General features: G+C 35.5%; 2 protein-coding genes and 1 pseudogene across 8 annotated transcripts; all 3 read left to right on the forward strand.

The window, feature by feature from the left end:
• Positions 1 to 2701: 2701 nt before the first annotated feature.
• LOC140982699 (uncharacterized) lies at positions 2702 to 10049 on the forward strand. 5 transcript variants are annotated; one of them, XM_073449350.1, is made up of 18 exons: positions 2702 to 3077; positions 3526 to 3584; positions 3672 to 3803; positions 4059 to 4199; positions 4514 to 4570; positions 5571 to 5665; positions 5894 to 6026; positions 6127 to 6285; positions 6618 to 6808; positions 6917 to 6983; positions 7544 to 7677; positions 7763 to 7829; positions 7926 to 7988; positions 8075 to 8319; positions 8399 to 8528; positions 8840 to 8932; positions 9077 to 9277; positions 9458 to 10049. In XM_073449350.1, the coding sequence occupies exons 1-18, from the start codon at positions 2756 to 2758 to the stop codon at positions 9728 to 9730; spliced, it is 2562 nt and encodes an 853-aa protein (XP_073305451.1). In that variant the 5' UTR covers positions 2702 to 2755; the 3' UTR covers positions 9731 to 10049. The 5 variants fall into 5 exon arrangements, with proteins under 5 accessions (XP_073305451.1, XP_073305452.1, XP_073305453.1 ...); XM_073449352.1 differs by having other exon boundaries at positions 2847 to 3081; XM_073449355.1 differs by having other exon boundaries at positions 2883 to 3077; positions 3668 to 3803.
• A 1055-nt stretch (positions 10050 to 11104) lies between these two features.
• On the forward strand, positions 11105 to 16088 carry LOC140982727 (uncharacterized protein At1g51745-like). 3 transcript variants are annotated; one of them, XM_073449393.1, is made up of 5 exons: positions 11761 to 11894; positions 12645 to 12905; positions 13179 to 13645; positions 13888 to 14151; positions 14548 to 16088. In XM_073449393.1, the coding sequence occupies exons 3-5, from the start codon at positions 13273 to 13275 to the stop codon at positions 15672 to 15674; spliced, it is 1764 nt and encodes a 587-aa protein (XP_073305494.1). In that variant the 5' UTR covers positions 11761 to 11894; positions 12645 to 12905; positions 13179 to 13272; the 3' UTR covers positions 15675 to 16088. The 3 variants fall into 3 exon arrangements, with proteins under 3 accessions (XP_073305491.1, XP_073305494.1, XP_073305493.1); XM_073449392.1 differs by lacking the exon at positions 11761 to 11894 and adding an exon at positions 11901 to 12613; XM_073449390.1 differs by lacking the exon at positions 12645 to 12905 and having other exon boundaries at positions 11105 to 11894.
• A 527-nt stretch (positions 16089 to 16615) lies between these two features.
• Positions 16616 to 24985, forward strand: LOC140981971 (pentatricopeptide repeat-containing protein At5g16860-like; annotated as a pseudogene).
• The last annotated feature ends 564 nt before the right edge of the window (positions 24986 to 25549 follow it).

Raw genomic sequence — 25549 nt, forward strand, 5'->3', positions numbered from 1 at the left:
TTATTTAATTAAATTTTCTTGTTAATTTAAATTAGCAAATTAAATTAATATGTTTTTTTAGGAGTTTTTTGTAATTCATTGTCCATCTTAAATGGATTTGGACATTAATACACATTCCTATTTCTTTTTTAAATTTTAGGCCAGAAAAATTATTTATTTACATTTCTTAGTAAAATCTAACATCTAACATACATATAAATATATCACTTCTAATTGTGAATGTTTTAATATACCCTTATTCATTTAATTTAGCAAATTAAATCAATAAATTTTTAATGGATTCTTTTATAATTTATTTTCTATCTTAAATGCCTTTGGATATTAATGCATGTTGAATTTATCAATTTACCCATGATTTTTCTTTGTTGCTGCTAAAATTTGTTACTAAAATTAGTGTATTTCTTCATAATTGCTAATGAATATTTCATATTTATATCTTATATTTTCTTTTATTTTACATATAAATAAGTCACTTTTATAACAAATTGATTTTAAAATAATAATTTTTTAATGGATTCTTTTATAATTTATTGTCTATCTTAAATGCTTTTGGATATTAATGCATATTGAATTTATCAATTTACCCATTATTTTTCTTTGTTGCTACTAAAATTTGTTACTAAAATTAGTGTATTTCTTCATGGTTGCTAATGAATATTTAATATTTATATCTTATCTTTTCTTTTATTTTACATATAAATAAGTCACTTTTATAACAAATTGATTTTAAAATATGAACTAAGAAGCATCGTATATTTTGTAGATATTGAAATATGTTAAAGATTATTTGTAAGAATATTTTTTTAACGTAAAATTATTCTGTGATTGCAATTTTGCAATACTTTTCTCAAATTACTTTTTTAATGAATTATTTTTTAATTGTGGTTTTACTACTTGTACATCTCATTGCGGGGTAGAAAACCTTGTACCATATATGGGTGTAACTCGCTTTAATTTTTAAAATATAACTAATAAAATTTGTGAGTTCTTCAACTATATTTTTCAATTTTTTCATAATATTATAAACACGTTATATTATTTTTTATAAATTTTATATATTTAATTTAAGTTATTTTTACTAATTAATGTCTATAAATTTGTGAAACTCTTGATATTTTTATATAGCTGATAAGAAAAAAACTTCTAATAAAATGTTTAATATTTCAGATATAACTATAAAATAATTTTTTTAGGAACTTAAGAATTTTTTTATGTATTTAAATTAAATTTTTTAATTAATATCAATGAATTTATGAAGCTCTTGATATTTTTATGTAGATGATAAGAAATGCTAAATTTTTGACAAATTCCAATAAATTGATTTAAGTAATAATTAAATAAATAGTTACTCAACAATTTAGTGATTTCACTTATGATTCATTATGTATTATGATAATATTTTAGATAAAAAAATGTTTTTAAAATTAAAGTTTCTATTATTATATATTTTGTTATCAATTTTCAATTGCGTTCTAAACATAATACAAAATATGATTATATTAACATTATTCTATTACGAAATCATCATATATAATATATTATTTGTTATACTGTTTGTTCTTTTCAACCTATTAATTAATTTCTAATTGTATATGATGAAATTACATACATAAAAAACAATTTTTTCTCTTTTCTACATATTAATTAATTTAGCATTATATATGATGAATTTATATATATATAAGCTATTTTTCACATTTCAAAATAACAAAATTGTTATTTAATATTACTCACTTAATAAATTAACTAAGTTATGTTTACCAATTCATTGTGCATTATTATTATGATTGCAATTTAATGAAGCATAGGTGAGGACATATAGTGGTCACCCTAACAATTAATATTTGTGTTTAAATTATTATTAATAATTAAAACTACTTTGTGTTCGATGAAATTATTTGATTAGTGAGAATAAATTTGATTTAGAAAAATGATTTCTAGAATGTAAAATAACAACTATATCATATTTGTTAGGTGCAATAATTGTTTATGTAAGGTATAACAATCGAAATGTGACGTTTGAATTGTTTTACGATTTTAAAAGATTTTAGTTAATGTTGCATCATTACCCTGTTTATAACCTTTGGTAAAGCGACAAATGCATGATCCTACAATTGGTATATATGAGAGTCAAAGTCATGAGATCAATTCTCATATATTGCAATTAGTGTAATTATTGATATTGTTGGAGTGCAATAATTGTCTTTGTTGGATACATCGATCGAATCATGATGATTGAGCTACTATACAGTTTAAAATATTTGAGTTGATGTGTAATATTTATTCTAAAAAAAGAAAAAGTTAAACAAAATTCGCAAGGAGTTAAAAGTTAGCAAAAACACAATTGATATTTAACTTAATAACAAGTTTAGGGGTTTTATTTTAACATCATTATGATAATTTAGTTAATTAAGAGAATTTTATTTGACAGTCATTATATGCACTCCATTTAAATACATTGTGATTTTGATTTTAGAAAAATTTATTATTCTCTTAATATTATTTTTATTGTTTTCCATTGTGAATGATATTTGGATGAAAATTATCTTTGTTAATTTGAGATAGCTGTCATTATGTTATAATCATACAAATTGAAAATTGTTATATAAATAAATTAATATATTTGATTTTTCATTATGATGTATTTGTATTTATTGTGTTTTGATATATTTAGATCAATAAATACTCATAAACNTGCAAGCTTAGGATGGGGTGATTTTTTTGGTGCCACAACCACCACCAGTACAGGGCACTCATGTCTTCTTGCCACACCTCAGCAATGTTAATTAACCCCAAAACTTCCACAATTTTCCGAGCTAATCGATTTTCCTTCGCTAAAAATCTCCGTGATTCTGGCAAATTCCGGTGTGTTGTGGATCAGATTGTTCAGAGTTTCTCCGTCCCCTCGTCTTTGCTAACCTCCGGCAACCTTATTGCCGCCGCGGGTTCAGGTACCGCGCATGGAGCAGTGACGTCAGCTATTACGCAAGTTGCGGTCACTGCCGTCGCAATTGCTTCGGGGGCTTGCCTCTCCACCAAAGTTGATTTTTTGTGGCCTAAAGTCAATGAGCAACCCGGCAAGTTAAATCTCCTCGTATTTGTCCTTATGTTCTAAGCAACTCTGTTTTATCAAATTCGAAGCTTTCTGTAGAGAAGCACCACTTTCTCGAGGAAAAAGCTGAGTATATAATTGGTTAAGCACAATAGATTAATGAGTGAGATATAAAAGGGATTTCATAGATCGATTCAAGTGTAAAAGTGTCCGCATGTTTGCAGTCCCAGAAGGGGCTGAGAGCCTGGGACGGGGGTGGTCACCCCCCTCCGTTCAAAACTTATCGCGCGTGTGTGTGTATATACATGGATCGTTGCATAGCACGGGTCAGATAAAAGAAATTTACGAAGTTAGCAAAGCCATACTGCCCTTGGCATGGCACCTCAGAGTACTGAAATTTATTGAAAAGGACTGATATGAATTTTACAGTATTTCTAATTTATTTGAGTGACAAAGCAGTATATCTGGTGCAGGAACACTTGTATTGGATGGTGTAGATGTCACTGATTATCCTATATTCAAAGAAGGAAAGGTGCTTCGTCTTTAATTGCATATTTTCATTTGAAGTCAAAATGCTCTACTGCTATATTGCTACTAAACTCTGATTCTGTGAAGGCAGGTGCAGAAGGCAATAGCATTTGCAAGGAAAGCTCATCATGGCCAGATGAGGAAGACAGGGGACCCCTACTTATCCCACTGTATTCACACAGGAAAAATTTTAGCTGGTTTAATTCCATCAAATGGCAACAGAGTACTTAAATGCTACTTCCTGAAATTTAAATGCTACTTCCTGAAATTAAGTGCCGAAGTTTCTCCGTAGACAAGAAACTGTTATGCACGATGTCTCTTTGCTGTCAAAGCATCATCAAAAAAATTTGCTTCTTTGACTGTAAATTGCATATTTGATAACTTAGAGTTTCCTGTCTTGTTTTTATTTGAGTGCCTCTATTGTTCATTAATGAAGCTATCTGTATATATTTTGAAGTAGCAAAATGCTTTTATGAAGGCAATCGATACAGTTGTTGCTGGAATCCTACACGATGTGGCTGATGACACTTGTGAAAGTTTGGACAGCATAAAGCGGGCATTCGATGCCGACGTTGCGAAACTGGTGGGTGGAGTTTCCAGACTAAGTTATGTCAATCAGGTATAGACATTTAACATATCAATATAATTTTGAACTCTAAAATTTTCAGTGTTCACATTTGAAATGCCAAGGTGTTAATCCATTGTAAGAGAAACAATTCAACTTCTCGTGGGAGGAGTGTGGGGTTATCCAACCATATTGTTGTCAGTTCCAAACTTCCAGTGTTTGGTTTGTCAGGACTTAAGCAAGGAATTTTGACTCTTTTGCTATGTGCACTCCTTGTTATCATCCTATCGCACTTTAATGTCTGCTCCCCCTTTTAAGATGGTCAGAATTTCCATTGTTTTGGCACTCATCATATGCTTTTTCTCCAGTTATTACGTAGGCACCGCAGGATGAATGAGAGTCAAGCCACCATTAGCCATGAAGAGGTATACACAATGTTGCTATCATGTAAACAATTAGCTAAAGAGACATTTTTTAGATGTTGGACTCATCGTTGTCAAAGGCGAGCGCCTCTCGCCGCCACCATGGGGTCATCCCAGGCGCAACGATTCACTAAGGCGAGCCCAGGTGCACGCCTGGACTAGCCTTGGAAGTTCACTCAGGCGCACTTAGTGAATTTTTTTAATTACATGTTTAAAAAAAAAACCTAAACCCTATCAACCTAACGCTCCAACGATGGAATCAAAAGAAGAGATTGTTGAGCAGAAGAACGAGTTGAGGACATCTATATCTAAAACAACTTGTGCGCCTTGTGCCTCAGGCTCCATGGTCCTTGCGCGCCTCGGTGCACCTTGCGCCCGGTTGGACTGCTTAATAGCTCTTGAAATGATCCATTAAACTCGCTTTTTTTATAAGTTCCAATCTTAATGTCATGCCGAAGACATTTTTATTTATTTATTTCAAGATGTTGCTGAATCAGTGCCCTATGTTAAGAGAAATCGAGTTTCAGAATCAATAGCTGGCTGAGTTCTTGTAATTAAACTAGAAAGAATCACAGAGGCCAATGCTGTTCAATATAGCCAGGAATCCGACGTCATGATGATAAAGGATGACTATACTTTTTAATATGTGACATTTTTCATGGCCATGTTCTTAGAAGTATGAGATGTTGGCTTTATATCTTTCTTGTTCACAATTTACTGAAATTTCATGCGAGAATTAGGTGTTCGAGGTTTCAAAACACTTATATAAGTGTCGTGATAACTGATATCAGTGCAGTACAATTATATTCTCATCCAACTGCGTTGATTGATATTTTTAATCATAACATTATTGAGCAACATAATATCTCAGCTAGTACCGAGGAAAAAATATCTTGTTGCAGTCATTTAAATATGATGATGTTGATGGAATCAGTGTCAGACGGTTGTTTGAGATATAACTTTGTTGAAATTGAATATTCATGCCTAGAAATCTGTCTTATAGGCAAATAATTTACGAGTGATGCTGCTGGGAATGATTGATGATCCACGAGTAGTTCTCATAAAGCTCGCTGATCGTCTTCATAACATGAGAACAATGTACTTATACTATGCTTCCTCTGTTTTTCTTTCCATGTATCCGCCAGAGATTATATCTATAGGCATGTAGATGACAAATTCATATGTTATTACCACTTAAGTTTGGTCAGCCTTTTTTCACTCTTAAGTTCCATATTCTATGTTTCACCGGAAGGACTTACATTAGCTTTTCAATTGTCTTCTTGAAACAACAAATCCGCCACTTGGTGTGGTTATGGGTTTTCGCAGATACGCTCTTCCTCCAACCAAAGCTCAAGCTGTTGCACAGGAGACATTAGCTATTTGGTGCTCACTTGCTTCCAGATTAGGCTTGTGGGCTCTAAAAGCTGAACTAGAAGACCTTTGCTTCGCTGTCCTCCAGGTTTATTGCTAACTATTTTTTAAATGTGTTCTTATAAAAATAGAAAAACATGACATCGATGTTAGGAAACATTACCCATTGGTACTGCCTAAATGTGCAGCCCAAAATATTTCGCCAACTACGAGCTGACTTGGCTTCAATGTGGATTTCCAACAAGGCAGTAAATCAAAGAAAAATATCTGCAAAGTCCAGCACTGTAATTCAATTCCCTGAATGTGGAGAACCTGGAGACTGGGAAGAGGAAAATGCAAGCATGAAGGTAATAGTTTTGAATGTGTCTTGATGTGAACCTAGAGCAGCATGTGCTTATTTCTATCCTTGATGAATATGCATAATTGTGTTGTAACTTCCAGTCATGTGAATGTTAGACATCTTACCTGCTTGTTTAGACGTGATTATCAGTGAATATATGTACTGCACTGTTTGGTTTTCTTCTAATAGTTACTAGGTATCCACCAATTCCTCTGTGTAAAGATGTTGGCGTAATTTTTGTTGTCTCTGTATACTTGAGATAGTCTTTGTTTTTGTCTTTATACATAACTTCGATCGCTCCGTATGGATCTTCTTATCCTTTTTGTTCTTAATATGCAGGTTCTTTTGCAAGCTGTTCTACCTTTTGATCTCATGCTGGATAGGAAGAAACGTGTTCATTTTTTGAAAATTCAAGCAACCTACAAGGATACACCTAGAAAACCTAAGGTTGTGAGGGATGCCGGCGCTGCTTTGGCATCTCTGGTTCTTTGTGAGGAAGCACTGGAGCGGGAATTATTTATCTCAACATCGTAGGTTATCCATTTATACATAATGTTATAAACCTAGTAATATTGCTGTTTTCAAAGAGCATGATAGAAACCCACATTTTAACTTCGTTATATACATAATGTTTGCAGATATGTTCCAGGAATGGAAGTAACTTTATCCGGACGCCTTAAAAGCTTGTATAGCATCTATAGTAAGGTATGGATTTATTTCTTGGTCGAGTGAGCAATAATTTGAGGTACTACCCATGATATATTTGATATACTGATTATAAAAACTAATGCAGTTTGGGACTTTTGTAAGATCTTCAGAGTTTAATATTTTGTACTGTTTTGGTGGAATAAATGAATCTTTTATTAAGATGTAATATTTGACTGGGGTGAGTTGAAAATTGAATGTGGCGCAGCATTAAGCATGTCATAAAATGAGGATAAGTTGCACAGAGCATGCCTAGGAATTGCCTCAAGGATGACAGCACAGTCTTTTCTGTAAAGACTTAACTCCTAATACATTTTTTAGCTTGCTTTATTTGTTTCATTATATCCCTGGTTTTGTTTTGAATACTCGTGCATTTGACATCGGGAATTCTTTAATATTTATTTAATATGCAATACTTTTGAGAATTTTTTCTGTGACAATCGTCGTGATCAGTTTAACCGTTCCTACTGTAAATATTGATACGTCAAGTGTTCATTTTATCGATTCGGTTGTGACACGAGCTTTTAACCAGTGCTCATTTTGATTTCACCACTTCATAGATGAAGAGAAAAGATGTGGGCATTGACAAAGTATATGATGCCCGAGCTTTGAGGGTCATTGTTGGGGACAAGAATGGGACTTTACATGGACAGGCAGTTCAATGTTGTTACAATCTCCTTAACATAATCCACAAGTATATGTCAACAATCACTTCTCATCCAAACAAGTCAGTTTTGTGGTGAAAAGAGTTATCTAATATGTGTTGTTCCTGCATTCAGGTTTTGGACCCCAATTGATGGTGAATTTGATGATTATGTTGTCAACCCAAAACCAAGTGGCTACCAGGTCAAAATTCTATTTTAATTACTGCATCTGTTTTGCGAGAGTACATCTTGTGCTGTAATTCTGACTCCTATCCTTGACGTATTTCCCCATTCTTAGTCACTGCACACTGCAGTACAAGGTCCAGACAACTCTCCTTTGGAAGTTCAAATACGAACACAGGTATATGATTCTTCAAATTTTGTACAGGAACTGACAGTGGCAACAATTCAATTTTGTTGATGCTCGATGATGATTCTTTAATTTAGAGGATGCATGAATATGCTGAACATGGTCTTGCTGCACATTGGCTTTATAAGGAGACTGAGATTTTATTGCCCTCCAAGAGCATTCTAACTGAGCCTAAAGCAGGTGCCTCGTCAAATTTCTCGAAGGAAATGGAAGATCAGGGTTCCCTTGAGGATGTTTCTGTATTAAAATACAGTGCACTTAAAGTGGGACATCCGGTTCTCAGAGTGGAAGCTGGCCAATTACTTGCTGCTGTTATTCTTAGGTAACTTGCTGCTGATTTGTCAGCTTTGACCCATGCATTTAACTTATCTTACTTGTGCATGAAACATTTATCTGTCCAGAGTTGATAACCACGGAAGAGATTTGCTTGTTGCTGTAAGCTTTGGACAAGCAGCTTCAGAAGCTGTGGCCGAAAGAAGATCTTCTTACCAAATAAAAAGATGGGAAGCTTACGCAAATCTGTACAAAAAGGTGCTATTTTTATCAGTTATAGGCTATCTAATATAGTAAAAAGAACTCTGCGTAACAGGCTAAAAGCTTGTAGTGAATTTTTCATCACTTGTAAGAATTTAATAGCTTTCAAAAATATTTTGTGCTTCAGATTATGTGGCATTTTTGCATTGTTTTAAACATGTCTTCTTCCTGGAGCCTGAAGCAAAATGTTTCCAGTCATAAACCTTTAAAATATTTTGTATGACCACAAAAGTGTAAGTTATCTGAATTAGTTGAGCAACAAAATTTAAAGGGGTTACCGGTTTTTTTTTTTTTTTTGTAATTTTAAGGTGTCCGATGAATGGTGGTTTGAACCCGGTCATGGGGATTGGTGCACCTGCTTGGAAAAATACACTCTTTGCAGAGATGGGATATACCACAAGGTATCTATGGAATGCATTTCTTGTTTCTTCTTTTCCATGTGCTGATATAATTTATGTTCCTTCTTTTTCTTGCTTTGGAAATATTTTTCGTTGTTGTTTATTGCTCAACAGCAGCACATTCTAAATTACCATACAAATCTGCAGAAAGATCAATTTCAGCGGCTGCTGCCAACCTTTATCCAAGTCATCGAATTGACAGAGTGGGAAGAAGCGGAATATTGGGGTGTCGTTTCAGATGTTTTTGAGGGGAAATCCATTGATTCCACTGATGCTAACTCAATCATTGAGGAGAGGCCTAGCTTTACCTCTAAATTGTCGTTGCTGGACACTGGCATCAACAACAAGGTATATCCTATGCGGCCATCAGATTATATGAAGTTCATGAAAAATTAACTAGTGGTCTCTTGTATTAAAATTGATGCTTCCATCACGACTTTTCCAAATCAATCACCTGGAAATTGAGGTGATTATTCAGTTTATTAATGAGAATTATTAATCCACGTCTTAGTTTTCATTAAATAACAGGTACAACTCTTGAGGACAATGCTTCAGTGGGAGGAACAACTGCGCTCAGAAGCTGGGTTACAGCAACTTACCTTTAGGAACTCGGTATCTCTTGGTGAAGTAGCAATTGTATGTTGGCCACATGGTGAGATAATGAGATTGAGCACTGGCAGCACAGCTGCTGATGCTGCTAGAAGAATTGGATTAGATGGGAAGCTGGTTTCAGTAAACGGGCACTTAGTATTACCCAGTACAAAGTTAAAAGATGGTGATGTAGTTGAAGTCAGAATGTAAAGTAGCTGGAGTCAGAATGTAAATAATTTCCAGAGAAAATTCTTTGCAAGTGGTGATCTAGTTGACGCAGAATGTAAATAATTTCACAGTGAAAATTCTTTGCAAGTGGTGATCTTGATCCTTAAATAGGTATGAGATTGAAGATCATACACGAGAGCAGGGTAGAATGATGCTGAAGCAGCATCCCTTTATGTGTTCCACTGCAAATTGTGTATGGCTCTGCTGCTGTAAATAGGGTGCTGCACTGTTGTTTATGACTATTTATTCATCGTCAGCACTGGTTTAAAATGGTTAAATTCAACAGTTTTTCCAAACCCAATTATCTCTGTCTAGCCGAACCACTTTTTATGTTATTTTCTCTTATGTTTCTAAATTGTTGAAGTGAAGAAATCAAGAAATGTTTTCGATTAATGGAAGATGTAAAAATGCGACATTTTGTGCAATAGTCATTACTTATATTTCATAACAAATGCCCCCCTATGTCACCATTTTATAAAAAGTTAATCAGGAATTGTCAGCTTGTGTTTGAATATATGTCTATTCAATCATCTGCAGATCTAGAAAAAACATACAATTGAATTCATAATAAGCTTGCAACTTACATAAAAAAAATGATTATTAGATTTTTCTTTTTCATTTCAAAGAAAATTTTCTGAAGTTGTAAATTTGAAAGACTTTTAAATAAGCTCAGCTTTAAAAACTACTTTTATTTTTAAAAAAATTGAAACGGTTTTAACGTATAAGAATCTGTTTGGTCGGAGAAATTAATGAGCTAAAAGTACTTTATGAAAGTTTTTTTTTTAAAAAATAGAGTGTTCGGTTGCAAAATCTGTTTCGAGTTAGAATTTTAAACTTTTGTTTCTGTTCCTACTTCTATTTAAAAATAAAAATAAAAACACTTGTTCACATTTATCTAACATCAAAACGTTTTTTTCAACAAAAACACTTAAAAAAGTGTGATTTTTTTTTATTTAAATAGAAACAGAAACAAAATTCAAAAATTATGACTTTTAAAAAAGCTCTTGTAAAAATGTTATTTTAATAACTTTTGTAATAAAACAATATATTTAAAATAAAAAAAACAGAGCTATTAATCCATTAGCTTCTGTCACCAAACACGCTCTTAAAAATTGGAAGTCCCAAAAAAGTTCTTCGACATTCATTTGCCAAATGCAAATCTCAGCTGTTTACAGAACTTTTTCATAGAACTAATCCTCGTCCAACTGGCACGTTGCAGCACAATTTGAACGAAATGGTTTAGCTTCGTTTACGCACGTGTTTTGGGGACATACTTATAATTGGGTTAGAACGCAATTTCATATTTAGAAGGGTTAATCTATAATTTTCGATTTTTTTTATGGGTTAGGTTGCATCCGTTTTCTGGTGGCCCAGAGAGGTCGCGCACCAGACTCACATACTTCCAGGCTTGAATCCCAAAGTCCGCATCGCATCAAATTGATTCATACCAAACACTTTAAATCCACTGTTTACCTGAATCCAACCGCCAATCACTCCCCGTGGTTTCATTTGAATGCCCCAATTGTGAAGTTCCCCCAACATTTTGAAGAAAACCCTAACCCTACTCCCTTTTTCTTGATTACAATATTCAGATCGTTGAAAAGCTGTCTCTTCCTAATCCGTATAAAGTTGCTGTTTACCTGTGTTCATTATGGGTGGCTTACCGATGGGAGTCGGTACGGTACTTTTGTTCTGTCGATCAAAAAGCAAAGCGTGTTTCTCTTTAGTACTATACGTGATTCCTTCTGATTATTTCGTTGGCAGTGGTGAAATAATCTGTCTGGAGACTTGGTCTTAATTATTGTTGGTTAAATAAAAAGATGAGAAAGTGAGCTGGGTAAATCGATAAGGCTTGTAGAGGGTGGGAGGGAATAGGATTTGTTTTGTCTATACACTTGTTTATGTGCCTGTTTCTACCTTAAGAATTATAAAATATATTTATATAGATAGAAAGGAGAGAGATGGGTAGTTCAGAATCTGGGGAAGTGGCTGATGGTTGTGTGGGGAGTATAGTGTGGGTTCGAAGGCGTAATGGGTCTTGGTGGCCTGGAAAAATACTTGGTCAGGAAGAGCTATCTTTGTCTCATATAACATCTCCGCGATCTGGAACTCCTGTGAAGCTTCTTGGGAGGGAAGATGCTAGCGTGTGAGTTTACACATGATCTTAAAAATTTCATTCCTGTGAAGCTTTATGTGCAATATTTGTGATGGTGTGCTGCTATGCATGTCATTTTGGTGGATGCGTTTGGTAATGGTTTTATGTTGATTGCTGCATCTTTACTTTTCGTGATACCGATGAATTAACGTTATTTGATACCGATGGATTAACGTTTTTTGTGAATGACTTACTTTTTTGCTGCAGTGAGCTCAAATATGTAGACTTGTCAAAGGTAGAAGGATTTGTCATCGATGTTACTCAGCTGCAACCTAGATTTACAGCATGGCCTTAATTTTGCTAGTGTCTTTGATTGACCACGTCTTAAGTGTCTTTTCTGTTTAATCACTACCATGATATTTTGGGTCGTCCGAGCTCGTTGGAAGATGTTGATGTAATACATGGTCATTTTTGTTTTGATTAAAGACTTAAATCTTATTAAGGGCGTGAGAAGAATTGAGGTGAAAATTTACCATTGGAGCCCATTATTCATAGTCACATCTGTGGTGTAGGTGTGAAAGACATTAATTGGGATCTTATGGAAATGAATGCAACATAAATTGTTATCAGAGGAGTAAAAAAACTAATAAAAATGAAATCTTGCATGTATGAGAGGAATAAATGTACACTAGACATCGTGTCTCTCCTTGGTTTTTTAGGCTTTAATTCATTATTTTCAACTGAAAATAGTGTTCAAAATCTCATTGCAAGTTGAAAATAGTGTACAAAATCTCATTGCAGTTATACAATTCTACAGAAAGAAATGCAATTACTCTTTCTAAACTCCAAAGTTCAAATGGTTATTGGTTTATGACCCATGTTGTCAAGGTCCATTCATGAACCACATGGACAACCATTTGGGTAAAAAAGCGATACTCAGAAGGGTTTAATTGCTTTGTACAGGACGAAAATTGTCATGAGTCCAAATGTTTAATGGCAGCAGTGAAGTTCCTGTTCCCCTGGAGTTTTTCTGTCAAATCTGTATGGAGAACTGAATATATGGTTTGTTGAATGTAATTTGGCCGCTTATTCAATATAATATAAGAAAATGTTTCTCTTTAATACAAACTATTTGACATGCATTAGTTTATGTGGCATTTGATTAGTTTTTTGCAAATTTATTATAGATCACAAGAGTAAATACTTCCTGTGAGACTTGAACTGTTTCCAAATCCTTCAGCCAGTTATGCAGTTTGACTTCAAAATGAATGTCATTTTGCTAGTCTTCCCCAAGTTACTATTGTTTATGAATATTTTTGCTCTGTGTACCACCAGGGACTGGTACAATTTGGAGAAGTCAAAACGCGTAAAGGCATTCCGATGTGGTGAGTTTGATGACTGTATAGAAAGGGCTGAAGCCTCTCAGGGTATGCCTCCAAAGAAAAGAGAGAAATATGCTCGTCGGGAAGATGCCATACTACATGCTCTTGAACTAGAGAGGCAATTATTGGAGAATAAGTATGGGAAATTGGAAAATTCTTCTAATCATAGGAGCAAATCGTCACCAGATGCTGCAACGTCTTCAGAGTATTTGGGAGATGGAGGCAAAAATAAAAATGAATCCAGATCAGATCAAATATCTGAAAGGCTTGGTTTGTCTCCGGTTGAGAAGAATGCAGAGGTTTGTCTGTATGAAGTGATTGCTAGAGAGGAAAGTCAATTGAGTGGAGATGATGATGGTGCCAGTGTGCTGCCTCGGACGCGAGGATTAAAGGACTTTGGTCTTCGCGCTGCACCAATTAGTAAGCTTTCTACTTTAACAGCTTCAATTTTTTTTTCAACTTCTTGTTTGTCTTATTACCTTATTATTTACCTTTTTAATTGTTGCCCTTAAATTAGAATGATAAACTATGTCCAGCATCAAAAGCTTGTCTGAGAATTTTCTAATTAAGAGATATAATAGGAGCCACTCTCTTGTTATACTGCTAAATTACCTGTTGTTTGAATCTTACCCTACTGATGGTTCTGTTTCTGCCTCTATCAGGAGAGGAGCTGTCCGGAGTTACATTTCGTGCAAAGAGGAGCAGATGTGCTTACCTGTCGAATGATTCTGGAGATTATTTGAATGATGGACGATTGCAATCCTCGCTGGCAGAAATGCCAGTTTCCAAGCTTGAAGAAAAAGACTTGCCCTATTCGGATTTGGGTGAAGAGCATATTTCTGAGTCCACAGAGGATACAGAAACAGATTGCTCTGAGACAGATTCTATGGAATCAGATTCAGATGATGATTTGACTGCACTTTCTGGTTAGCATGATGAATCCTTTTATGCAACTAAGCAACTAGCACATTTTCCTATGTTCCATGTGCTCATCATTTTTTCAAAAAACTATGTTCTGCTTCTGAAGCCTCACAGTTCATTTTCTATTTTTGGCAATATTATTTTCTTTACCAAAATAGTATTTAATGGAACAACTTATCTGTGTTTTTTTATTAAATGCGCACCATGAGCAAGGATGATTTATTTGCAAAATGATGATTGACTCGGCCACTGTTTTAAGAATTACTGTTTTATCTGATCTATTAATTGATTCTTGGTGGTTGCTGTTCCTAACGTCCATGGCCAATTGATTTTACATAATCTTTTAACTGGTAAAAAAATAGTCTGGTTTCATAGGCTCATTTTGTTGCCTGGTTATACAGATGGTTCTGCCTCTATAGAATTGCATCCTAAATATCCGAGAATTGAAGCCAATGAAGGGCATGGAAGTATTAACAGTGATGACCCCGATGAATTGACATTTCCTGATGACTTGTCCAACCCAAATGAACATGCATCAACTAAATCAGGTGTATCTAAATGGCAGCTGAAAAGGAAAAGAAATAACCGTGGTCTCGGAAAGCGGTCAGTTGACAGAACTGATTCAGAGGTATTCAGACGATATACGAATGGAAGAAGTTCCCATTGGACCAGTGGTGGTACCAAGGCTGATTCAGGCCAGAAAAGTTGTAGGACCCATGCGGCCAAATATAAATCAACAGGTCTAAGTCGTTCTAGTCACAATATCATAGATTCAGATGTGTTGACATGGAATAGTCACTCTGCAAAAAGAGGATTTTGGGAGGATAGTCGTGAGTATCCAGACACTATGTTCGCTGATAGGCATCATTTTGGTGGTAGGATCATGTTGGTAGATGTGGATTTAGAAGTTCAGGCCAGCAACTACCGAAGGGACGTTCCTATGATTTCAATGCTGAGTATGCTAAATGGACATGCTATAATTGGTCATCCCATCCAATTGGAAGTGCTCGAGAGTGGGTCATCAGAAAACCTTCTTGCTGCAGCTGATAATATTTTCCCTGAGTCATTGGAGAGTCCTAACAGGCTTCCCCCGTCATGGAGGACTGGCCGTAGGACAGCAAATTCTCGTGTTCCACGCCCACATTTATACTCATCAATTGAAAATGATTGCAAGCATCAAACTCGATCGGTCTATCAAGATAGAAAGCTTCCATTTGGCTCCAGTCAAGGTCAGAAAGCAAATATGTCCGTACCAATCATTTCCAACTATTCTGCTGAGAAGATATTCTCCAAAAATTCACCGAGGAAAATTAGCCCATCTACTAGTCAGAAGATTAGAACATTGTCTTCAATTGCCTCTGAGCCGAAAAATCGTCGTAACGATATGAGAAGTGGTGGCAGCAGCAGCGGTGACTACCATGTGGATGGGCTGATAAAAACCGAAGCTCCACCCACAGCCGTTGCTTGTATACCTGTAAGCCTGGTATTCAGTAGGCTACATGAGGAGTTACTCGGGTGCCATCAGTAGCAACTGCTATTATGGTTACTACTAGCTGCATGTACATTTTAGAAGAGCAATAATAACGACAAGATCCGGCATCCTACTTCGCCGATTCCCCAAGCTTGTTAACCTTTGGCAAGAAAAATCATTAGGGCCGACAGAATATCACGCGGAAGTGTCAAAGATTTCAAGTCACATTTATATATGTTGTGTGGACATGAGAAGAAGAGGATGGTGGAATCTATCTGCAGCCTGCACGAGATAGGAATACATATTGCAGATTTATTTATATGGTTGAATGAATATGTAAATTTTATTTTGACTCGTCAAATTTTTCTTTCTTTGGATCAAGACGATAAGATTAATTTCCTGATAAGTTGAATGAGACAGGTGTTTACTTCTATGTATGAAGTATATTATCAATAATTTGTTTTGTGATTATGTTCCCACAATCTATATTAGGCCTTGGTGCCGAAATATATGGTCAGAAAGGTAGAATATTTTGGAGGATAGGCATTCGCATTCGCATTCGCATGCGCATGCGCATATCTGTGTTTTACAAAAAATTCTGATTTGAAATTTCTAATCTAATAAAGTACAAATTACAATTGTTATTTAAAAGCCTCAGACAAGCAAAAGTTAGCGAAAGCTACCTTTGATTAAATTTAAAAATTTTCATTTAATCACCCCTTATGAATATTTCAAAAATTATAATTTTTTAGCTAAAAATATATTCACTGGTTGGCAAGTATTTAAATTAATTATATTTCCGAATAGTTAACAAATTTATGGGCAACATAACGAGAAACAATATAATTACTATTATCTTTGATAAATTTTCATCTATTTTAGAAAAAAATTCCAATTATTATTATTCATAAAATAATAAATTTACAAAAAAAAAAAAAAAAACAAATACCCTCCGTATCAACTATAAAAAGCGCATTGCACTGGTACCACTGCAAAGTAAGCTTTGACAATTTGTCAAATGCTCATTTCCTCATCATTCCCGCCGAAGCCCAAACGTTATTCTGCCACCGCCCTCCGCTGTCTCCTAAGATTATTTTCATCTACACAACAACAATGCGATTCTGTAACTCAAGGAAGCTAATTCACCAGCAGCACATAATTCGGGGTCTCTCTCTCCACTCAAATCCGGATGTCACCTTCCGAATACTTTCCAATCACTTATCCCACTATGCCCATTCAGATGTTTTCACTATCCTACTTCATATTTCACCTTCTCGTTCCGAAGTCTTCTTTTGGAATAGCCTAATCAAAAGGAAAGTTTCTTGGGGAGATCACACGAATGCCCTCAGCATGTTTGGTGAAATGCGGATTCTTGGTTGGGTTCCTGATGGATACACTTCCCCTACGTTCTCAAGGCATGTGGGGTACTTTCTTTGCTGGCTACTGGGTCGGTAGTCCATGCGCTTGCGTTTGTTACAGGTCAGGTTTTCTCCAATGTGTTTGTGGGCAACGCTGCCGTAGCTATTTTTGGGCGTTGTGGGGCAAGTGATGAGGCACACAAACTTTTTGATGAAATGCTTGTGAGAGGGATGTGTGAAGTGATATCCTGTAATTCCATTATGGTTTTTTACGTTCAGATTGGGGAGTGTACGAGTGCTTTGCTGATGTTGGGAGATATGGTTGAGAATGATGATTTGCAGACGCAGTTAGTTTGGTAAATGTGCTCCCAGCCTGTGTTTCTGTTAAAGCATGGAGGATTGGAACAGAAATTCATGGATATTCGATCAGGAGAGATTTGTTTGAGGATGTGTGTGTGGGGAACACAATTGTTGATGTGGGGCCCTTAGCTCCTAATCGTTATTACAACACAATTTGATTAGGGTTAATTAATCACAGCGGAAAACGAGTTTAAAATTTCTTTACGATGAGCCCAAAATATGTTGCTTGAATACTAAAAATAGTATTTCATCTCACATCATAAAATCTGCCCACACATAATCAAAATAACTCCTACAACAACAAATCATATCTTCGGGACATGCCCCGGTATATAGATACATAAACATATATACTGGGAAAGACCACTAAACCTCAACTCAAACTGTGACTCCCTCCAGAAGTACCCTCTCCGGTCTCTTGATATCCTGGAGTACCTGTCATTGTCTACATACAAAGACAACAACAGCCCCGTCTGGGGTGAGCAAAGCTCAGTCTGAAGCAACCACAATATATACCACAGATATCTAAACAATGATATATGATATGCAATGCATGTATGTCGTGGAGGTATCAGGTCAAATGCCCATCCACTGAGCACATGTCAGAATCAATCGAATCGCTATCAAATCAATGCTCGAGCTGGCACACCGGCCTCAATCAGGGATAATCGTATGATAGCGTCGACAAAGCGCCATCAAATCCCAAATCTCAATCAAATCATCGGGGCCACTAATGTCTATGCTTTAAGGGTCATGTAATACCAAACATAGCATCGTGTTCACAAACCCCAGAATCAAATCAAATCATATCAGGGTATCCAAGGATCATAGCTCAACGTGCATGTCATATATGCCACATAAACTCAACAAATAAGGCATATAGACATGTAATCTCAATCCAATCAATTAAACATATATCATATAATACAGATACCTGTCGTATGTTACCCGGTCGTAACATACCTCAATTCTTCGTTCAAGTCGATGTAGCTTTAATATTTCAGTATAGAAACTCTATCTACATCCATAACACATTCTTTTCAATCCATAATTTCATTCAATATCAACACTAGAGGTTTCAAATATCTTTAAAATTCATATCAAATTCAAATCATAGCATAATTCAATTCCGACTTCAAAACTTAGCTTCTTGTCGATTATTCTACCGCATATATTTATCAGAATTAATAATTACTGACAAATAATTCTCCAATCTCAATCCAATGATTAAAATTCTCTAATTATAATAAATTGGGAAAAATTCAAAATAACATCACTATAATCTTCTCTACTTCGTTAAAATCATACACTATTCAACAATCTTCAATTTCTGTATGATTTAACAATTTATCGGATTTATTCCAAAAATCGACGAATTTCAAACATCACCAAAAATATAAAATTTATACCTCAAATCGAAGACCTCGTGTCAACGATCCCAGAACTGAAGTTGGTTCGTCGATTGGATAAACCGATAAGTCGTACGATCGAAAAGAAAAAAAATCGAAAACTTTTTTTTTTTTAACCCTTCTCACTCTCGCCTCTCTGTGAAACTTTCAGTGAATGAATTTCATTCATTCACGGAAGTTTGACATTTATCTTGTTCTTTTTTTTTATTATTTTTTTTATTTTTTTAAATATTATATTATTTACGAAATTGCCATCCTTGTCATCAGATAATTACGAAAATGTCATCTCATAATTACGAAAATACCATCGAATAATTACGAAAATATCATCAAATTTAAATCAAGTATTTTTCAACTTAATTACGAAATTACCATTGACATTTTAACATCAGTATATCATTTTGGACCGGTCAAACGATTCAATTTTCCAAAACTCAAAACACGAAACTTCTATATCTTTGAGTTTTCTACGTCATATCCAAATCTCAAATCATTTGAACTTCATATGAAAATGATATGTCACTATTTACCATTTTGCCCTTAAAATTAATTCATTATTTTTCAACTTATCTACGAAAATGATATCAAAATAAATTGAATATTTTTCAACTTATTTACCAAAATGTCATCAAAGCTATTTTATCAGTGTTTAGTCTCGGGGTCTCACAGTTGATATGTATGCAAAGCGTGGATTAATGGACCAGGCAAAGAATGTATTTGATAGGATGGAGGTGAAGGATGTGGTGTCTTGAAATGCACTAGTTACAGGCTACTCTCAGATTGAGAGGTTTGATCACGTTTTGGAATTGTTTGAGAGAATGAGGGAGAAAGAAATTGAGTTGAATGTGATGACATGGAGTGCTATAATTTCAGGGTATGCACAGAGAGGACTTGGCTTTGAGGCACTTGATATGTTTAAGGAGATGATATTTTCTAGATCGCAACCAAATGAAGTTACATTGGTGTCAACTTTATCGGGTTGTGCTGCAGTCGGCGCATTGATGCAGGGAAAGGAAATACACTGTTATGTTTTGAAAAACATTTTAAAATTGGAAGGTCAGAATCATGGGGACATGATGGTGATCAATGGAATCATAGATCTGCATGCAAAGTGCAAGAACTTCGGAGCAGCACGGAAACTATTCAGTTTGATTGATTGTGAAAACAGAAATGTGGTTACTTGGACAGTCATGATTGGTGGTTATGCACAACATGGAGACGCCAATGATGCCTTGCAACTTTTTTCTGAAATGCTAAAGGACAAATGTGGCATTATGCCAAAACCGTTCACTATATCATGTGCGTTGGTGGCTTGTACACGTCTGGGTGCCCATAGACTTGACCATGAAGTTCATGCTTATATACTGAGGAATTGCTATAAAGAGGGTATGCTTTTTGTGTCAAATTGCCTTATTGACATGTATGCCAAATCTGGAAATGTAGATGCCGCTCGAGCTGTTTTTGATGGAATTATTGGTAAGAATGCAGTCTCTTGGACATCTATAATGACTAGATACAGGATGCATGCTCGTGGAGAAGAGGCTCTCCAAGTTTTCAATGGGATGAGGAAGGCCGGTCTCCTTGTTGATGGGGTTACTTTTGTGGTTGTGCTATATGCTTGTAGTCACTCTGGAATGGTGTAGAAGGGAATTAATTACTTCAATTAGATGGAGGAATTTCAGGTGGTTCCAGAAGTGGAACAATGTGCTTGTGCCATTGATCTTTTGGGTCATGCTGGACGCTTGCATGAAGCTTTGAAGCTCATAGAGGACATGCCGATGGAACCCAGTCCAATAGTTTGAGTGACACTGCTTAGTCGTTGCAGGGTTCATGGGAATGTGGAACTTGCAGAGCATGCAGTTAATAAGTTGTAAGAGTTAAACTTTGAGAATGATGGCTTGTATACACTACTCTCCAACATATATGCCCGTGCTAGGCAGTGGAAAGATGTTGCCAGAATCCGATTGCTGATGAAACGTGGTGAAATCAAGAATAGGCCTGGCTGCAGTTGGGTACAAGGGAAGAAAGTGACATCAATATTTCTTGTCGGGGACAAATTCCATCCAATGACTAAAGAGATTTATAATCTACTTGATGAACTGATAGCTCTTATCAAAATATTGGGCTATGTTCCTGAAACTAGTTTTGCTCTCCATGATGTAGATAACGAGGAGAAAAGAGATATTTTACTTGAACATAGTGAGAAATTGGCCCTTGCTTATGGCATTCTTACATCAGATCTCGGCATGCCTATTAGGATTACCGAAAACTTGCGTGTATGCGGTGATTGCCATACAGCTTTTAATTACATTTCTTGGATCATTGAACATGAAATCATTTTGAGGGACTCAAGTCGTTTCCACCATTTAAAAAATGGATCCTGCTCCTGCAAAGGATATCGGTGAGGAGGGAATAGTTTCCAACCGAATGATTTGTAGAATGTGTCAGAAATATTGCTTCAGCCGCAAGAGAGGCAAAAAACACAATCTTGCAGTTCATTTTCAGAAATAGTGTACCACCAGTTTCATAATGGCATGTGTTTGCTCCTATTTTGATGGATAGAGCATGGAAGAACTGATGTTACGACGTCCATTTTAATTGAACTAAACTCAAGTGTTCCAATATAGTGTAGTTTCCTCACGCTATGGTTGCCATCCTTGCTCTCAAGGTAGCAAGACGATGTCAAGATACTATTAATGGTGGGACTAGCGAGACTCATAACCAAGGAAGCAACTTATATGAATCTGATCGAGCGTGGCTTGCTAATGACTAGTGATGAACAAAATTCGAGGGCAAATCCTTTTCGCGAAGGGTGTGTGATGCATGGGAGTGAGTATGAGAGCCATATGATCATTGTTCAAGTGTTAAATGATGAGGGAGACCAGAAGCTTCCGTGCCCGAGTGCCACATTTACTGCCAAGAAGACGAATTTCAGAACCTTCCGCGCCCGATTACTGTACAAGAGAAGATTTCCAGAACACTCGGCGCTTGAGCAGTCAAATCCTACCGCCCGAGCGTGCCGCCTTGCGGGAAATTTAGACTTTAACCTAATTTATAATCCTAGATTATTTGGTAACTTATTTTGAGTATCTTTTTTATATGTAAACAACATATAGACGAATATGGAACACAATTAACAATTATCTTGAGTTTATACAAAAGTTTTAGAGTTTTTCTCTCAAACATTCAAAGCTTTGTTTTGTTCTTCAAAAATCAAACTTATCAAGTTTTTTCTTTGTAGCGTTTGTCGATTGATCTCATACGAATTGTCAAAGAAAAGCTCTTTGAAGGTTCGTCTGATTCTCAATTGTTTCAGTCATGAATATTTTTTGCTAAGTTTTCATCGCTTAGAGGTGAATATCACAAAATCGTTGCTTGTTTCAAAAGATCGGGACAACACAACGTTCTTTGTTTCATCGAATCGAGGGCGTGATTCCGTTTTCTGGTGTGTTTACTTTTCGTGATTGAAGAATCGTATCAGCAACAGTCAATGTGACCTTCAAATTAGTTGAGACTGGTAACATTTCTGGCAACTACTGAGAAATGAGACAACAACTTTAGTGAACATATTATATTCAACAAGTGTGGATTTGAAACTGTTGTCTGTTTATATAGTGGAGTTGCATGACCACACTAAGATTGCTATTTAAATGTGTTCAAATATGAGATTACACAAAAGTTATAAATAGGCACCTGATCAAACATTTGCAATATTACTTAGATGGATATGAGACGTTTTTTGTCTATGATGGAAAGAAGAAGAGATGAATCCCCTGTAATGGACAGAAAGGCTAGCTATTGCATTGGATGTTGCTAGAGGTGTTGGGACGGCCACTGTTTAGATTGACCAAGTTTGTCATTGGGATCTGAAGTTGTCGAATGTTTTAGTGGGCAATGACACGAGAGAAGAAAGATTGCAAATTTTAGGCTGACTCTTTTGGATTGCACATGTGGGAAAGCTTCAATTGCCACTAGATTTACCGGAATGTTCATCTATCTCGCTCCAGCTGGTAGCATTTTCACATGTCGATAAAGGCTTTTAATATTTGTGAACATCATTAAAATTAATCTTCTATTATTGAAAATTTGGTTTCATGTCTCAATCTAAGAACTGTTGCTTGCATAAATGTGTTGTAGCCATTAAAGGCAATGCGTATAACTTTGGCGTAATTCTAATGGAGCTAATCACCAGAGGAGGAGCACTAGAGGAGTCCTTAACAGACAAAATCACTGATGCGGCTAACCTGAGGCCCCTCGGCTCTCCTTTTTGGGTAATTCGGAATTGGGCATGAAGGTAAGTGTCCACCTTGACTTGATTCCCTATTCGTTACTTTACCTTTTTTCTTCCATTCTTCAGCTATTAGTAAGTCAAATACTTGGGCCCGTTGGAGACAGGAGACATATAATATGGTGTTACGTTATATCTACAACATAATGATATACACATTGCTTGCTTACCGCAATCACCAGTGGCTCCAAATATACTCATTGATCACTAGACATCAAATAAAGTAGAGGAAAGTAGAGCAATCCTCTGCTGCTAGTTGGGACTTCTTATATTTAATTCTTACATTGACCTTTAATAATGTCTTGTGAGCTCCTCAATTTCGGTAGATTGGCGTATTAAATAATCTTACGCGGCTTCTGTGAGAGCCAAATTTCCCATTAAGCCCAACTCATTTCAATTTATTTTAAACTCAAACCATTTAATGAAATTGCGTACACCAAAGAGATGAAGCTCTACCCATACCTGCAACATGTCGCCCCTCTCTTCTGTTTCTGCAGTCGGAGAAGCTGCGCAACAGCCCATCAACCTTCTTCCTCCAGTCTTAGAGTCTTTTTCCTGCAATGAATCGGAAGATTTCGAGTTCGATCGGCCCTGTTTTCAGCACTTGTGCACGCGAGCTTTGATCGAGTTTTAGGTAAGGTTTCGGCTTCGATTCTTAGTTGTTCTTGTGGATTAGTTTATATAAGTGAAGCCTTGAGTTTTTCTCTGTTTTCCAGCTTGTTTTCTCATCGTGAACTGTATTTCCGGTTACTTTTCCCGTGAGCCACCTCCGCTAGACCACCATTGTGCTTTTAAGCTTTGATTCTTGAGGTATTAAGCTTGAAATTTCAGATTTAAATTGGTTTATAAGCTGTTGGAAATTCAATTTTTAACCGCTCTAATTTAATTGTTTTAATCATTGGAAATGTATTATATTGAAGTATATAACAAATTTATATTGTAAGTTCTATTGTTGGATAAGTTTAAGGTTTGTAGTCATCAGAAAATTCTTAAGAATTATTGTGGGATTGTAAGTTGTAATTGAGGTACGCTCGAGCCTATATTATTATGACATCTATATCGGCGTGTAAGAATATCTAGTAGATGTTGTTTGCTATTATGTGACTTGAATGTTTTATCTAATTTATTCATACATTATTTGTTTTGGCATAGCATATTGAGCTTCAACTCCTTTAACGATGATTTATGTTTATTCTGTTGAGATATATTAAGTATTGGAAATTATGAGTTTCAGAGTTTGACAAACAAATCGGTAAAAGAACTGAGGAAGCAAACTGAACTGATACAACTGAGAGTTTGTAACTGATCTCGAAACTAAAGAAGACTTTTCAGACTAAAATGGATTAAGAACGGAAGTAAATAGACTAAAGTTCTTATAAGTATAAATAAGTCAAAAATGGATGATTCGAAGTTCGTTAAACAAATTGAAGATTAGAACTGGAGACTTCGCTAAATTGAACTGAAATAACCTAACTGAACTGAAGTGTTTAAACTAATAACACATCGGTTAGAAATGATGTGGTCCAGCTGAACTAATCAGTCTTCCAGTTTGACTCCTGATCAGTTAGTCACGTCATTAGCTGCAATTTGAATCTCAACTGACAAATTAACAGTCCGTACCAAAGCAGAACAGATGAAACAGAACAATCTGATACATCGTACTTTCGTCAGATAAAGTCATCTACATGGACTAGAAGATGATTCAACAGATATTAATCATTAAATGCATTCAATGTTACCGTTAGAATCGAAGACTATTTGTATCTGATGAGTTCAGTTGAAGAAAGGTTAACGAACCATCTACGAACAACTATCAGTCAGTTGCGATTCACTTTCGAGTTTATCCAGTTTACAAATCGCACAATTTAGTTCTTACTTCATTGATTTATCCGTAGCATTCAGGCTACTTATTAGAGCTATTCAGTTAACAATTGATATGTAAAAAAGAAAAGCTAAGAGTTTCAGTCTGGCATTGTATAAGTCCAACTGAAGTAGGTTATTATAATTTTTTGTAATCAATCAAAGTCTTTTAGTGAATTCATATCCTTGAGATAGAAGGGGTGATGAGCAGTTGAAGTCTCTTAACATTCATAAAATTATTTGTGTCCATCATTCTATTCATTCTATTATTGTTACCTTATCAAAAAATATTAAATTTATCCTTCAGTTTATTTTCGCAATACTATTATTAGTTAATTGATTGATATCGACACACAAGATTTCAGAATCAGTTCTTTAAAGAACTTATTTATACCCGAAACAAATTTCAAAAACCGAAATCTTTATTCAACATTCCTTCTAAAAACATCACCTTCATTAACAGATCCTAACATTGATTCATCATAGGGGCGAGTGAGATAGGATTAGCCACATTCTCATATGACAGTTAGGGACGAGCGACTTATCTAATCGCATTATCGATGCTAAGTGCATGGACGAGCGGTGATTTTATGCTGCATTCCTAGCACGGGTGGCCACTGTTACTGTTGTTGATGCTATTTGTTTGGACTTTGTTTG

This window comes from Primulina huaijiensis, chromosome 8 (genome assembly GCF_012295235.1).
Source record: "Primulina huaijiensis isolate GDHJ02 chromosome 8, ASM1229523v2, whole genome shotgun sequence".
NCBI lineage: Eukaryota > Viridiplantae > Streptophyta > Magnoliopsida > Lamiales > Gesneriaceae > Primulina > Primulina huaijiensis.